Source organism: Pungitius pungitius, chromosome 18 (genome assembly GCF_949316345.1).
Source record: "Pungitius pungitius chromosome 18, fPunPun2.1, whole genome shotgun sequence".
Classification (NCBI taxonomy): Eukaryota; Metazoa; Chordata; class Actinopteri; order Perciformes; family Gasterosteidae; genus Pungitius; species Pungitius pungitius.
In genome coordinates this window covers 9443505-9459266 of record NC_084917.1, presented here as the reverse complement: position 1 = coordinate 9459266, position 15762 = coordinate 9443505, and the positions used below count along the sequence as shown (strand labels likewise).

Genomic DNA, 15762 nt, shown 5'->3' with positions numbered 1-15762 from the left:
ATAAAGGATGTCAGCAATCAACAGGTTACACTAAAGTCAGTACAGTCAATGGAGGCGAAGGTTTGCGGGGCAGTAAAAATCATCGCCTTCATCTTTCATCTTTCATCAGTGCATCTCAAAAGGAGGGACTGAAGGACGCCGACACTTATGCATTAAATAGTTTTCAACGAGGAAAAATTAAAACATCTGAAAGTATCGAAAGAATGGAGGGATAGCCATGAGTAAATCATAATTGAAATTTTATTAACATTAGAAAGTTTTCCTGCATTAAATTCCATTACAGTACAAACCAGGAAATGAATTAAAAGGCCACGCACTTGAGCTGAAGTGGACAGGCGAGAAAAAGGAAACGCGCGAGGTGCAGGAGAGCAGAGAGCTGGGGGCGGAAATTAAAAAAAAAGGGAAACCAGCAGCGGCGAACGGTGGATGAGGGAGGAGAGAACAACACAACCCTTCATGGAAGGGGAGAATACAGACCTGCGGCGGCGTTACGTAACGGCAAAGACGGACCGTCACCACGTGGGAGAAAAGTAGAGTGTTTAAAAACGGGATGTTAAATAACATATGGATTACTTCCACATTTATACTGAAAACATGCCGACTGCTGAAATGCCCCCGGGGGCGATGGGAGACGTTTTCAGGAGGACGGGTGGGACACCGGATGGTTTCACCGCTGCCGTTTGCCCTCTCACAATACTGAAGAAGACACAACGTAATCAAAGTGAATCTGCCAACGCTCGAATTAAGACAAAAATCATACACGGAGGAGAATGGCGCTCGGCCGCATGTTGGATGGCGGCCAGAAGGAGGCGGAGCCGTCTTTAGGAGTTGGGAGGCTGGAGGGTCTTGGAGGTGGCAAGCATGGCCCGCACTTTGGCCATCAGATCCTGAACAGAGGGGAGACCAAAAGAGAAGGGGGAGGAGTTTAATGTACATCTCCACACATATCCATCGGATCACATGACACGCAGTTAAAGCGGCACCCATCTATTGATGCCTCTCCAACGTGAAGGATCTTATTTTGAAAAGAAACATTCATGCTGCTGATGCTACAGGGAATCAGCTCTCCAGTCTGCAGCTGTCAGATGCTCTCAGCTTATTCAGCCCCCGCCCCTCATGGTGAAGGTCAACATACGGTGGTAAGAGTTGTTTCGGAGCGTGCTTCCTTCCCTGCAGCCATCAGGGATTCCTTAATACAGCTTAAAACATATTTCAAGTACCAAATAATACCCTGTAAGCACTGAGAATGAAATCCATGATCTCCTCCCCAAATCTGTACGTGCACAGTCACCCAATCCTCTATCGCAACAGCTGACCTACTCCGCTTATCTGCAAATAGCTAAACAAACAAACAGGTACTCTCAAATGCATATTTGATTGTGGGGGGGGGGTTAGCCGCACCCCACCGACGATGGGAGACAAACAGCGCCTCCTTTAATTTGAAGTTAAATTAAATGTTAGTTCAAGCTGAACAACAGCAATAATTATGTCATGTAAAAAGTTTTTTTTTTCTATTTTTGGCTTGAGATCTGGATGCATAAACACTTTGGTGAGCAGAGACTTGCTTGTAGAGATGTTTGTACTTCTAAATAGAAAACATGCGTGATATTTACAATCCCAATATACGCGGGTAAAAGCGCAGTAGTGACACTGGGTCTGGACCCACAGGTGGGTCACATGTTATTTTATTAGACTTGCAGATTTTCATCAGTAAACCTTTAAATAAAGGTATAGAATAATAAAGCCTCATTATGTGCATGATGTTGTGGTTATTGTATCCACCTGACAACTTTAAACCCAAACAGAAAGACTTGGGTAAATCCTTTTTTAAGTGATAAATTAAAAGAAAATCTACCGCCTGTTAACTTCTGAACAGAAATGTGAAGATACGTCTATCACGTTGAATTTGTAAAGTCTATCATGGACATGTTTTCAGGACCACATGCCTGAAATGAACATTGGAATTCAAAGGGTTCAGGGCGTCCATTTACACGCAATTTCGCTCTCATGATTTATAGATAACTAATAGAAATTGGGATGCGATAGTTTGCCCACAGATAAAAATAAGTGTGGATTTACTTTTTCAATAATCACATTTTAACTTCATGAATCAGCCGCTCCTCGTCAATCTGCCACCTCTTTAAAGCAAAAAAAAAAAAAGAGACCAGTAGACTAAAAGTTCAGCTTAAAAAGAGATGCAGCCCAAAAAACACTTAATCAGCAAAAAGATAGTTGATCTAATTCAAATCATTAGAATAAGGAAATGCCAACATTTCTAAACACATTCCTTCCCTTTTCAGTAGGAAATGTTCAACTTTCCGACCATCTTGCCGACAATGTGCTCGCATTGCTGAATAGGAAGTGTTCATTCACATCCTCGGAGTGATTATTCACACATGGACAAATATTCACCCCTGAGCTCTCCTGACAGAGGAGACAAATTAACAGCTGTGATCACGGAGGGAATGAGCCGTCATATCAAATCACTCAAAAGGCAATTTCTCTCTAAACCCTGGTGTATCTGAACACTGACACACACACACACGGACACACACACACACACACCAGCAAAGACGAGAGCAGAGAAAAACAAACGATCCTCCAAATTATTAATGGCAAGTAGGAAGTTGCTCTACAGTTGATTCTTGTCTCGGTAAATTAATTAAAAGATTATCACATGTTACATTACAGCCGTCACAAAGGCGCGGGCCCACTGTGGTTAGATTCAAACAAATATTAAAACAAGGATGCAGCCCGCTTGCAAAGAACATTTCCTATAAGAAATGCACAAGATGTTGACTTAACTATTTTTTAAGTATTAAATAGTATTATTTAACATAAATTCAGGCTAAAAAATTTTAACTATTGAACAATCCAAACCTATAGTGGACTTCTCAGCCTGACAAAGAAAATACACACTTCACACACAATAACTCTGTTATTTCAACCAGTTTACAACCCTTAAAAATAAAATAAAAAACTAAATATATTGAGGGAGCTACGCAGCGCCTTCAGTCTCCCACATATTGACACACCTCCCTGGTAAAAGTTATTTACCACTTTTTGTTTGTTTGTGTTTTCATTTTTATCCCACTAGAAGACAGTTAGCCGGGATTGACTCCAGCCACGCGACCATCTGAGGATAAGCGCTATAGAAGATGGATGAGGATAATACACACATAATGTCACAGACCCTAAAGGAATTTAAAAGGATACAGCCCCAACGAAGCTGAGGCAGGTCCAAAGTGGACCCGGCATCCATCGCACAGAGTAAACCAAAACAAATGTAACTCCCAGGACAGAAAGCCCCAAAGGGAGCAAAGGGAGGGCAATGGGAGAGCGGTCGAGGCGACCCGGCTCCCTGAGGGGGGAGAGGAGGCCATTAGGCAGATGAGGATGAGCTGAATAATTCAACATGTGTTTGTAAAACACCACAGACGGGGTTCGCGTAGTTGGTGGCTGTGGGTGTGCGCCCGCCGCTGCAGGCAGCGACGTGTCGCTTCAGTCCGGAGCCACGGAGATGAGTCTCTAAGCGTAGTTGTGCAGATGTTGCCTCAAAACAATCGATAATATCACACGCAAGTAGAAATGTAGTTTGTGACACTTCTCTAACCTGAAAGTGGAATATATTTAGATAAAATATTTAATAAAAATGTCAGTGGTGGATGTCGTTGATCTCGGTTTTGATGAATCGAGGGCTTCATTTAGAAATGTGTCTGAGGAATTGTGCGCAGTCCAAATTAAGCAAATGAGCAAAATGACACAGTATTGCACTTAAGTGCTGTTGGAGAGAGGCGAGTCAGACGAAAATAGATTCTAAAAAAAGACTTAAATTGACGAGAAACCTGTTGGGACTATTTGTCCTAATGAGAAATGACTGAAGTCAAAAATGGCTCGACAACATTGTGGAGCCTTTTTTTGGTCAGTGACATTGACACAAATGTCCTGAGAGGAAAGACAGAATAACTCTTATACTCATTTAAATAAATATATCTATTAACCTGTACACTCTTCTTTCCTTCCTATTATCTTCAGCTAACATCTGTATTCGTTCCTCTGGAACTGGAACATGCTTTTTTAATTTATCAGTGTGGAGTGTGAGGTTAAGTATCTCCACTCATTCAGACATCGGATTGGGCTCTAAACGCCTCGAATGAGGAACACGAGGCCTCGTGCGTAAACAAAGCACAAAGCAGGCTCGTCCCGTTCAGCGCACCGACGGAGGCACAGAGCGTCCTCATTCCGACAATCGGTGCACAAACTGTGAGAAGGTGGGCGCATGCAGAGCCTGGAGCGTGATTGAATGAAAGCGTCCGTTTGTTAACGCTTCGGTCGACTCAACGATATCCAGAGCTTTCCACGGTAAAAAGTACCTGTACAATCTTCTGGGAAATGTTTCCGAATTCATGGATTTTTGGGGCGGAACAAATCGATGAACTTAACCTCCCTGACTTAACGCTCTCGCTCCTTCAGTCTGAATCTACAAGCACCGGCAGACGCACAAATGAGTGGCTCCACCGACGGGTCAAGCCCCACTACCAAAGGGACCGGCAGCTTGCCGAGGTCTCTGCCACTCAACCGGCCTCCACTCGCTCCCAGAATCTCTGCCACGTTTCCAGCAGGAGTCCGGGGGGAGACGGGGGGGGGAGACGGGGGGGGGAGACGGGGGGGGAGACATGGGGGAGACATGGGGGAGACAGGGCACTTTTGCAGACGGGGTGAACCGCTACAAACGTTGGGAGCGCTTAAAGGCGGCGTGCGGGTGACGATACCGATGTCACCCGGTAGGAAAAGTACCGCCTGAGAGTTCAGAGTCGCTGTCTCAGCTCAGAAAGAAGTCAGAACGGCAGAGCTCCAATTGCCATGCAGGCGTGCATGTCTTTTTCCTCCTCATATTGCCATTGATTTCAGGATATAACTTGGTGGTAGAAAATGACTTCAGGTAACAGATAAGCTAATCTTGATGCAGGTGAGAAACTGCAGAAGCAATTCAAATCTCTTGTTAAAGGTTCAAACAAATTAAGCTTGATGAAATATAATAGCTAGATGTGATGCATAAACATACAGGCACTACAGCAGCATATGGATGGTATAAAACATTCATTCAACCGAAATTTCCCTTCAAAAACAAGGCGGCAGTTTCTGTTTGTTTTTGTTTTTTTACCTCTTTGCATGATGGAAATACATAAAAGCACTCTACGTGTATCCGGAAGGCTGCATAGTTCAGCAGAGGACATATTTGGGTTGGAAACAAAGAACAATACCTGAGTTATTTTTGACTGAACCGAGGATACAATGGATGAGGCCACTGCCTTGTCTTTCTCCAGAGAACCACCCCTGTAGAGAGAAGAGAGGGGGAGAGCAGAAAGAGAAAACCAATCATGTTAACAGGAGAGGCTATACAATATTCATAATTTCTTCTGAAATGTTCAAAGTTGGAGAGACATCAGGAGGAATGGAAGGGAGAGAGGAGGGGAAAAGACAGAGAGGTGAAAAAGTAGAGGAATGTTTTCTGAAAAAGGAAATGTTCCACCTGGAGCAAAAACTACATTGACAAACCTGGAAAAGTTTATATTCGTGCTGTCAAATATAAAAAAATGTAGTCGCAAAATCGCAGTGCTCAGCCTCAACTTCTTCGGCCCGTTCAAATATTTTAATTCTTCTTATTTAACTTTGCCCAAAGGGTTTCTGTACAAGGCTCTAATTAAATAGTATTTTGCAAACTGGGGTGCCCCAAGCCCCCAGTTTCTATTTCCTACACCTTTAGTCTACGTATGGAGACGGGATGCACTTCATGCAGAGTTTAGCCACGAGTCAGGAACCGAGTGTGAGGAGGAGACTCCATGCAGATAGTTTCTTTTGGGGATATCCAATCGCTGTGGCTCAATCGCCCCATTGGTTAAGTATAATTTCCGAGCATGGAAAATTAGGGGGCAAAAGTCAGCACACAAGAATATTTCAAACTGCCAGGGAGATTATGCGGAGCCGCCAGAGAGCGTCCGGTACCCGGGAGGAAAGCCACATTAATAGTTCAGCACCCTTCACGTCCTTCGCTTTATGAATTTGTAAAATCTCCCTCCAGGAAGCCGACGCAGGGAACCCACAGCAAAGATTCACATCTTTTATTCTCTGTCATCTTACCAAACAAAGGACTTTAACTGGGACTGCGGCAGTTTTTTTTCAGCCCAACTATTTAGGATATGTAAATAATTGTTAATATTTTAGCACTTTAATCCCAAACTTTCAGCTCAATAATTTATTGTTTCTCATCTCTTTATTGTAGGTTGCTAAGTGAATGCATGTCCGTGGTGCCACAGACAAAAGAACACGTTAAATACAGTGTTGACGATCTGCTTACAACCATTAAAGTACGATATTGTCTCAAATGTCTCTGAATTTAGTAGACCTTGATTATAATAAATCATACATTTAGTGCCCAACAACTCCTTTCAATTGCGCTTTCTGCTCATGCGGAAATGATATATTTAGAACAAAAGAGGAAATAAAGGTTTATGAGGTACCTCAGTATCAAGCAACCATCCCATCAAAAAAAGAGCCTTTATGTTTGCAAAAGCAAAACATCTATCTCCAGTGTGTCGTCATTCATGAATGTTCTTTTTTCGTAAACCATAGTTGAGTGAGTTACCACAAATCCACTATATAGTATATATACATACACTATATATAGTTCATAATGGCACGACAGATGAGCTCAATAAAAAGGGGTCGACAATTATCTTTCATAACTTTGTTCCACTGAATGCAATATCCCACCCGTTCAGCTTTTTATGGCTTGCTTAAAATTCATAAATCTCCAAAAGTGGCTGTATTTAACGGCGCTCCCGTCCCAATGCGATGCCACTCTGCCCAACTCTTTTCTGTGTGACACAGCAGATATTTGGAATAATGCAAAAAAGCAACGAGCTCTTTGCCTGCGTCTGATGTTCAGTTTGTATAATTTCATCCTCAACAGGAATGACCTTTGACCTGAGCCGTGTACAAACCTATTACGCCCCCGACATGGAGATCATGTCAATGAACTTCATCCAAATTCTTCCTGCAGTCACGACACAGGTTCCTTTGCCCCCTGATACCCCCCCCTGGCCCTGTCCCGGGTTCATGACAAGAAAAATCACATTCAACTCTGCAAAGCTTTTCCTCTAAAAAGGCTTTAAGAGATGTATTCATCATTTTCAGATAAAGCTGGAGCGACAGCGCTTAAGAATTGCATAATTTCCCTTTTCTTTTCTTTCTTTTTCTCTAATACTTGGATGCTTATTTGGATTATTTGTGTTTCTTTGTGGATTACAACCGAAAACGTATTAACTTTTGACATTCCATGATTTCTGTTTGGAATAATGGCGAACGGAGAGAGCCATAACATTTCACCAAGCAGTGTTAAATGCCTCGCAAAGTGGACGGTAATCTCTTAAGAAACCTTATTAAAATATATCCCCCATGGTATAATTTATCCGGCTAAGCGAAAACTGTAATGAGGGTTGTGGTGCACTAAGGGAGCGCTTCAATGCCGAGGGGGAACCCCATCACGTACACCGAGCCGGCTTATCAGAAGGACATTACACATTAGCCATTTTCCCAATTTACAAACCAACATTTGTGCAGATAAAACCAAACAATACTAATCGGCTCGTCCCACGGAGGCATCCTCCTCCGAACCGTCACTAATGCCATTCAGACGAGCATTTCAGTTGAAACAGAAAGAAACCTGCCTTGTCCATGTTGCTATCATTTGCCCCTGCCAGCTTTTATGGGTCCGCTCACTGCTCCAACTGGACGGATGCGAAAGGGGCTTTTGCACTCAAACTCAAAGTTGTTTATAAGCTGCAGCGCTTATTGTTATCTGGACTTTTAAATGTCTGCTCTGCGTTGGCCGAGGCCAAAAAAAGCAACAAAGGTTTGCAGATCGGAAGAATCTTAGACATGCAATGGCCTTGTGTGAATGCAAAGTGTGGATGTAACCTACATCCCACCAGGAGGGGACATGGAAAATGAACTGTTATTCAGGGGAAAGCTACTTGATACATGAAATGAAGGCTGTATTGGACGGATTAAATGAGGAAATGAATGTCGCTGGTTTCTGTGGATCGCCAAGAGACTCCTCCACATAATACGTGACATATTTGATTTTAATCATATGCATTTCCAACGTGACATTTGACACGGTTGCTCTGGGAAAAGCTAATTGCTGTAACACGTGAAATGGTTTTGAGAGCTGCATGTGCCACATTTGCTGTAATGCATATGAAGAGGGGGGGGGGCTTTGTTTTGCTCTTTGCTAGATTAAAGTCTCACACGACTTCATCCCGCTATCTGTCTCCTCTGTTCACCGACCATTCCTCACCGCACAAAGACTCTCTGCACACAGCCGCAGCGTCTAAAGCAGGCCTCTGGATTAGGTAAAAAAAAGAAAGAAGAATGGACCCAATGAATGAATTAGACCAAATCTTCAGTAAACTTGGTACCGCTCCACCTGTTGAGTTTGAACTGAGACGGTGGCTGCGCGCTTTGTTCTGGGAACACGAGGCGGACGGCAACGTGCGGGGAGCGAATCAGCCTCGTGTTCAACCTGCAGCTCGCATTCAGAAGTCAATCTATTCAGCTTTAATTGTCTGTTTGTTGGAAATTCTTCAAACAAGGCAAACCAAGCGGCCCGTTGGCGTCGGACGGGATGCCGCCGGCTGCCCCGGATTCCTTCGTGCCTCACGACCTTGAAGCTTGGAAGATGTTGGGCGTCAGCCATGGCATCGCCGGCTCGTTAGATGTTCGGGACGCTCCCGTCTACGGAAGTCCCTTGTGCAGACTAGACTAGACTTTCAAAGTCACAAAGCTCACCTCAACCCTGAGCCACCGCTTCTCGCTTGAAACGCGTCGCCAAACTCCGGCTCTAAACGGGTATGGGTGCACGACGCTGTGCTGTAGCGCTGCTCCGTAGTGGGTTTCAGCGGGAATAAAGCCAAAGACGACAGTGTTCATTTTGTGCCCCTTCCATTTCCTACAAAAGAGATAATAGAAGGGCTGTGCGTGGATCTAGACCAGGAACGGCATTGTGCCATCCCCAAACCGCGTTTGCTATTGTGAGAAAGAATTTCACGCCTGGAGAGCAAACTGCCTCACAGGATTCAAGCAAATGAATCTGGATGAGCATCACCCGACTCAATGGCCAAAAGAGGTCAGACATTCTGGCTATGAACCCATATGTAATGGTTTGATGAATCACATTTCAATTCCACAACATATTTTGCGATGATACTGCGTTGTAATCACGGCACAATACCTACAGATGAAAATGACTTGTATTGATCATTTTGAAGCAGAATGATAAACAACTGTTGTCACGTGGTTACAATGGCGGTGGCGGATTGATGAATCACCTTCTTCATTCTTTGACAGAATTGGGGCCTGATTTCAGACGGGGGGGGTAAGATAAAAGTAGGCGGCCGGTGACTATCAATGCTGCCGGTGGAAATGCTCTTTTAATAAGCTCCACCAGTTGGGTTTCCTGTGTGTAAAAAACAGTCTTAACTGTGATACAAACTTTATGGCGTGAGGGTGTATACTAGGAAGAGGAACACAGAGGTCACATTTAGGCTTTATTGCTCATATTTTCAAACATTATGTTTCACTCGAATGGTTAGAAGATGAGGACTGATGTTTTTAATGAACATAATCCAATGTTGGGTAACAAGTTTTGCTTCAGTTGCTAGAGTGAAAAACTAAGCTAAACACACTAAACTAACATTTTCTCTTTCAACCAAACAAAATTGTCCCTGGAAGTCAGATTGCGTGAGCTTACTCTTCTAGGTAGTGTTCTGTATCACTGTTTAAAACCTTCCTGACACTTTAAAAGTATCTTTTTTTCTTTTCCAAATGCTAAATGAAAATACAACACTATCCAAATGCTTGTTTTGCTCTAACAGCAGCCCCACGGACACCGCTTCAACACGTGGAGAAATAAAATCATTGTTTATTCCACATCGATAACAATACTAATGTGTCAGTGTTTGCCATCATCCTCAGGCCTCTCTCAGGGTGTATCAGAAGTTTTGACCGTTTGCTATAATAGCTAACCGCTGCGTTTGGTTCATAAGAGACCACCAAAAGACTTGATCTACTGGTCTAATTAAGAGACATTTTGAAGCAAAATCAATACAAATTGTATCAATTGGATCTCCCTGGCTGTAAGTCCTCCCAACGAGCATCGGTTTCTTTATTTAAGAGACATTCAAGTAAACCGAGGAAATCAATTGATTGACAGGCGCACAGCAGGTTACCTGGAGTGGGCCAGGCTGGAGGCGGGGCTTGCTGACGGGGACAAAACTCTGCCAGATGAGGAACACGGGGAGAGAGAGGTACCAACAGTTTTCATCTGTCCCGAGGATGACAAGAAGCTCCTTCTTTTCTCCGGCGGGGACCTTGGGCGATAAATGGGAGACGGGACTGAAACATCGCAGATTCGGGCAGTGACACAAAACAGTACACCATATATCAAGGGCAGGGACCGCTGTCTGAAGGCACTGCTTATGTATTCAGCAAAGCCCCACTTTAAATTCATGCAAGTACAAGCCGTCCATCGCATTTTCCATCAGCGGTCATCCGGGGATTAAGTATCTGCCTTGTAGGTATGCTGGGTAAATCTACTCTTGTCCAGATAGAAATACACACGGTGTCATCAACACGTACTGTTGGAATGTCTCCGTTCAATGCTCTCAGTGACAACGTAAGCACAGCTCTCGGTGCGGACTCGTGACACCTGCAGTTAGCCTTACCTGGACCTCGAATGGCCTCTGGGAGGGTTGGAGCTGCTGCTGGGATGGTGGCGCTCCCGCTCTCTCTCGTCACGTCTCCTCTCTGCCGAGGGGCCCCTCCGGTCCCTTCTCCCCGGGGAGCGTGACCGGGAACTGGCCAGACAGGAGGACAAAGAAAGCGTGAGAGGAGGGGAAGCCGTTCACTTAGACCATGACAGAGCCTCAGGGGGAGAAGCGGAGGCATTTGAAAGGAAGAACACGGGGCAGAGGACAATGGCCGAGGTAATGTGCGAGAGGAAGAAATAAAGAAAGCTATGAGGGTTTTTTTTTAATGGAAATTGAAACCAGGAATATTCCGAGAATGTTTTGAAGGGATTCCATTAGACTATCGGCCGAGGTGGATGGCGAACAATTCACATTAAGGCAAAACAGTCACCAATACAGTTCAACTGGGCCACAAGACAAAAACACATATTGTAATTCCTTGAATTACTTTAACACACATCATAGACCTACAATATGTAAATACTGTTTTTCAAAACTAGTCTGAAAAGAAAACAGCATTAATTATTTATGGCCCATATGTGAGATAAATTCACTTCTCAGATTTCTTCTTTGCATAAAAGGGCTGCACTAGATTAACTTTCTTCACTGGTAGTGCAGGCATTTACTCTGCAGGATTAGAGGGGGGGGATTATAACCCCTTTGCCTAAAACAAAGCCAAAGAAAAGGACAACAGAGTTTATGTCAGCTTGTGCTTTAAAGCAGGATGATCAATATTGGCCTTTTTGAGGAATAAATGGCAGAAACAAAGCAACCCAATCTCTTCCTTTGATCACTAGACATCAACCTCGATTCAATTTGTAATTCAAATGTTCTATCTCATACCTTCTTTTAGGTCCTCCCTTTCATAAATTTAAATAAAAATAGATAAAGCAGAGGTGAAAGTCTTTCTCCTAGAACAACTAATTCATCTCTCTAAATAATTTTAAGATTGAAATAGTCCCACGGGGGGGGGGGGGGGCGGGGATGTGTAATCCAAGCCCTCCCCTTCGAATAACGTTGACAGTGTCACAGGGTGAACAGTGGGGGGTCGTACTCACCGGGACCTGCGGGATCTCCTGTAGGCACTGGGAAGGGAGTGTTTGCTCTTCGACTTCGACTTTGACCTCGACCTCCTCTTGTGTTTTTTCTTCTTTTTGTCTTTGTCCCGACCTTTGTGCCGGTCTCTGTCTCTTTCTTTCTCTCTGTCTCGGCCCCTCTCTCGCTCCTTTTCTCGCTCTCTCTCTCGCTCCCTCTCTCGCTCCTTCTCGCGGTCCCTCTCGCGGTCTCTCTCGCGGTCTCTCTCGCGGTCCCTCTCGCGGTCTCTCTCTCGCTCCCTCTCGCGGTCCCTCTCGCGGTCCCTGTCCCTGTCCCTGTCCCGATCTCTGTCCCTCGCTGATCCTCTGGAGGTGGTGTGGGAGGATGAGGAGGACGTAGGCTCCCTGCTGCGATGGCCCCCTTTGCTCGCCACAGCCGGTCTTTGATCCTGAGGATGCGCAGGTTGGGCAGACGACGCCCGATGGGGTGCAGCGTCCGACAGGGCCGAGAGGGCTTCTTGTAGCTAGAGACAAAGGGCAGCAATAACAGGAGGGAGAGAGAGCAAAGATATAAGTGAAGGCACCGTTCCAACCAAAATGTTGGGAGGCTGGGCCTTTTCTTTTTAAGTGGACAATGTATTGGTTAAATTAAGATAAACCGTCTTAACCAGCTGGATGAGGCAAAGTTCCCAACTCTGTACTTTGGATGAATTATTACTCATTTTGACACACATAAAAAAAAAAAAAAAATCTTACTCAGCTGATTAAAATGTGTGAGTTACACAACACAGTGCAGCCCTCTGGCTTCCCGCTGAGTTACAACTGTTAGCTGCAAAGTGCCTCTAATTACTCCAATGTGGGTCCTTCTGCTCATATAAGATTGACCTGCTGCTGGATTCCCTCTGAAGAGACGGCTTCAGGCCATCAGTGGATTGAACACGGCAATAAATCTTCCAAGGTCTTATTAGATCTTTCAGGGTGGGGTCTTGGATCACTCCCGGGGTCACCATTGTTACATATGTATGCTTTCATTGTACCAGAAGCCTATCACATTGGGCAACCACATTGGAGTGGTTGCCCAATGTGATAAGTGATGAAAATGGAAGACAGCAAGGAAATAAATGCAGCCTGCGACTTGAATCTCTCCAATTCAATCACCACCCCATCTGCTAAAATAGGTGGAGCATAACAAAAGAGAGAGGGAGGGACAAATGATGAAAGAATATGAGAAATGTACAAGCAGGAGAGAGAAAGAGAGAGAGCGAGCGAGAGAGCGAGAGCTCACCACGGAGGACAATCAATAAGTATCTAAATAGAGGCAGGGAGGGGGAGAGAGGAAGAATATTCATCACACCTCTCTATTTGCACGCTATCTGGTGTCTGGGCTTAGGGACGGATAACTGATAGGAAGCTAGGTTTAGTTTAAAATTAGGACCGACATATTGGGATGCTTATCCCAACCCCCGAACCAGATGATGCCGGCCCTCCCACGCCTGCTCTGGCAGATACCAAAGTTCGAACCAAGTCACCATAATAAAAAGAAGTTGCAGGCCATCAAGGTGAAATGGAGAGCTGAGAAAAGCAGAAGATAGGAGGGACATTCTATCAAAATATATATTCATAATTAACCTTGATATAAGGATAATGACTCAAATCAATACTATATGATTAATCTCCAATTCATAAAAACATGTATATAATATTAATCCATTTAATACAGTGTGACCAACTGTGAGAGAGACCCTTTTACACAGTAAAGGAGAATTAGTCTGTACGCTAGTAGTCACAATAAAGATCAGACCATTACTGCCTCACTCATTTTTCAAACCGTACATAATTCATTCATATTCAAATATTAATAAACAAGTTAATTCAACTTCTTTTTCATCCTACAGTTGAGCATTGTCTGACATTAAGAAATTTGGAATTGGCCAGGAGGCCGAAAATCTCCAATTAATAAAGAAACTGATGGGAAAATGTTATTTTTGACATTCAGTGCGAGAAGCGGGGCTAACCTTCCCGATGTTCATTAATCAAAGGCTTCGACTGTAAAATACCTTTTAAAATCCATCACTGATGGCAGCCTGCGAGGGAGCGGAGAACACACTTATCCCCTCACGTCATTATTCTCCCATTCATCGGCATTGTAACCGCTCCCCTACCGGGGGTCGCGGCTCCTCCACGTAAAAGTGCCGTCACGTCTCAATGAGCGCGAGACAAACGTTTATGTTCCTCACGGCCGGCAAAAAAACAAAAAAAAAAGAATAAAAATCAACACTTTAATGGTGCGATGAAGCCGTTCGAGGTCGGTGGCTGAGAGGAGGTTTGAGGGAGCACTTTGAGTTGAGTTCCCACGGGCAACAAATATCGAACCGATGCAGAAGAACTGAGGGTGTCTTTTTTTTTAATCCCCTTGCATTATACTTGTCCAAACCGTATGCCCTAGATGCCCATAAGCTAATCTGCACGTCTCCCTCTACCTTGACTAAAACACTAGCAAACCGTAGCACTAACAAATGGTAGCACTTAAATTGTACTTATAATGGCACTTTTCTATAACATGTTTTGAAACTGCTTATTTGATGAAAAATGTACTTTCTTGTTACTTGTTCTTCTGAGTTTGTATCTATGGAAATGCACTTATTGTACGTCGCTTTGGATAAAAGCGTCAGCTAAATGACATGTAATGTAATGTGATGTAATGCACATGTTATGCGTGGAATAGTTTTGATGACATAACCAGTGGTGGTTGAGGTGTGAAGTAATGCTCAGTATTATTGGCCAGGGAATCTAACACAAAGACTTATTTCATAAGAGATTACGGCGCCTTCAGTTAAGCGTTTACGTTCGTCCTCAAACCCACAGTCCAAAGCATACTGCGCTATATTACAACGTCTTGTTTTCCAGCATTCAAAATACAGCTTTAAAAGGCTGCTGCTGGGAGATTCACCTCATCTTGAAGTTTTTGGCTAAATGCCTTCAAAGCCATTCTGACCTCTATTCACTTGCTCCTTTTTCACGTAACATTAGTTCTTCAATCAAAGTGCTTTTACTGATGAACAAATCATTGCACATACAGGCCTGCAGCATTGTGCCATCTGATAGACTCAAGGACGAAAAACAGAAGACAATGTGCAACATTTATAATGGACTGTCCAATGCCCACTAATAACTAATGCTGGTGAACAGAAAACATTGAGCACTTTTTAGACTGAGAACCAACCAACAGAAGCTCACAATCTCTAGCTGCCCATCCATTCATTCATCACATCTATAGACTGATCAGTAAGCTAAAGATGGCGGAAGGTCCTTCAAGGTACTAGGGCAGTCAACGAATATCCTAAATTTGAATATATATTACAATAGTTGTTAAAAACAGAATTTCGAATGTGAAAATGAATATTCAAATGTAAAAAAACAAAAACAAAAAACACAGCAGCGGCGGCGGCTTTGCGGGTGGGCGTGCGCCTGAGGTCGGGGACATGTCACAAGAGTCGCTACTGTACGGACTGTATATTGCATGAATAAAATAGACCGGATGGGCTACAACAGCTTCATGCACCGGTTTGATTGTTTGCAGTTTCATGCCAAGGAAAAGTTCCATGTTTACCACAGCACAACTCGCTCTGCGCGTTTAATGCCGGTTCTGTACTTAATGTTAATAGTGTTTGTGTCAATCACTGAATGAGCCTGCCATATTTCGGACAAGAATCACGAGAATCTTGTTCATTATTGTCGTTCATTTAAACCGTTATGTGCAGAGAGCATAACGGTTCATCAAAATACATTATTGTGGCCAAAAATTATTTGGGTTGGACCCGTCTTCCTCTACATTCTGAATTAAAACCGTTAGTGTTCGTGCAAACTCTCCAAGTTTGTATGAATGAATAAAAAAGAACATAACATTGAACTTTATG

The 15762-nt window shown here is 43.8% G+C and overlaps 1 protein-coding gene across 1 annotated transcript in view; it reads right to left on the bottom strand.

The window, feature by feature from the left end:
• Positions 1–222: 222 nt before the first annotated feature.
• sfswap (splicing factor SWAP) overlaps positions 223–15762 on the bottom strand; it is a 39265-nt gene continuing 23725 nt past the window's right edge. Inside the window, exons 15-19 of the mRNA XM_037484105.2 lie at positions 11870–12369; positions 10788–10919; positions 10293–10433; positions 5265–5337; positions 223–887 (exon numbers count right to left, since the gene is read on the bottom strand). Of these exons, the coding sequence (XP_037340002.2) occupies positions 822–887; positions 5265–5337; positions 10293–10433; positions 10788–10919; positions 11870–12369 (912 nt within the window). The 3' untranslated portion in view covers positions 223–821. The remainder of the gene's footprint in view (positions 888–5264; positions 5338–10292; positions 10434–10787; positions 10920–11869; positions 12370–15762) is intronic.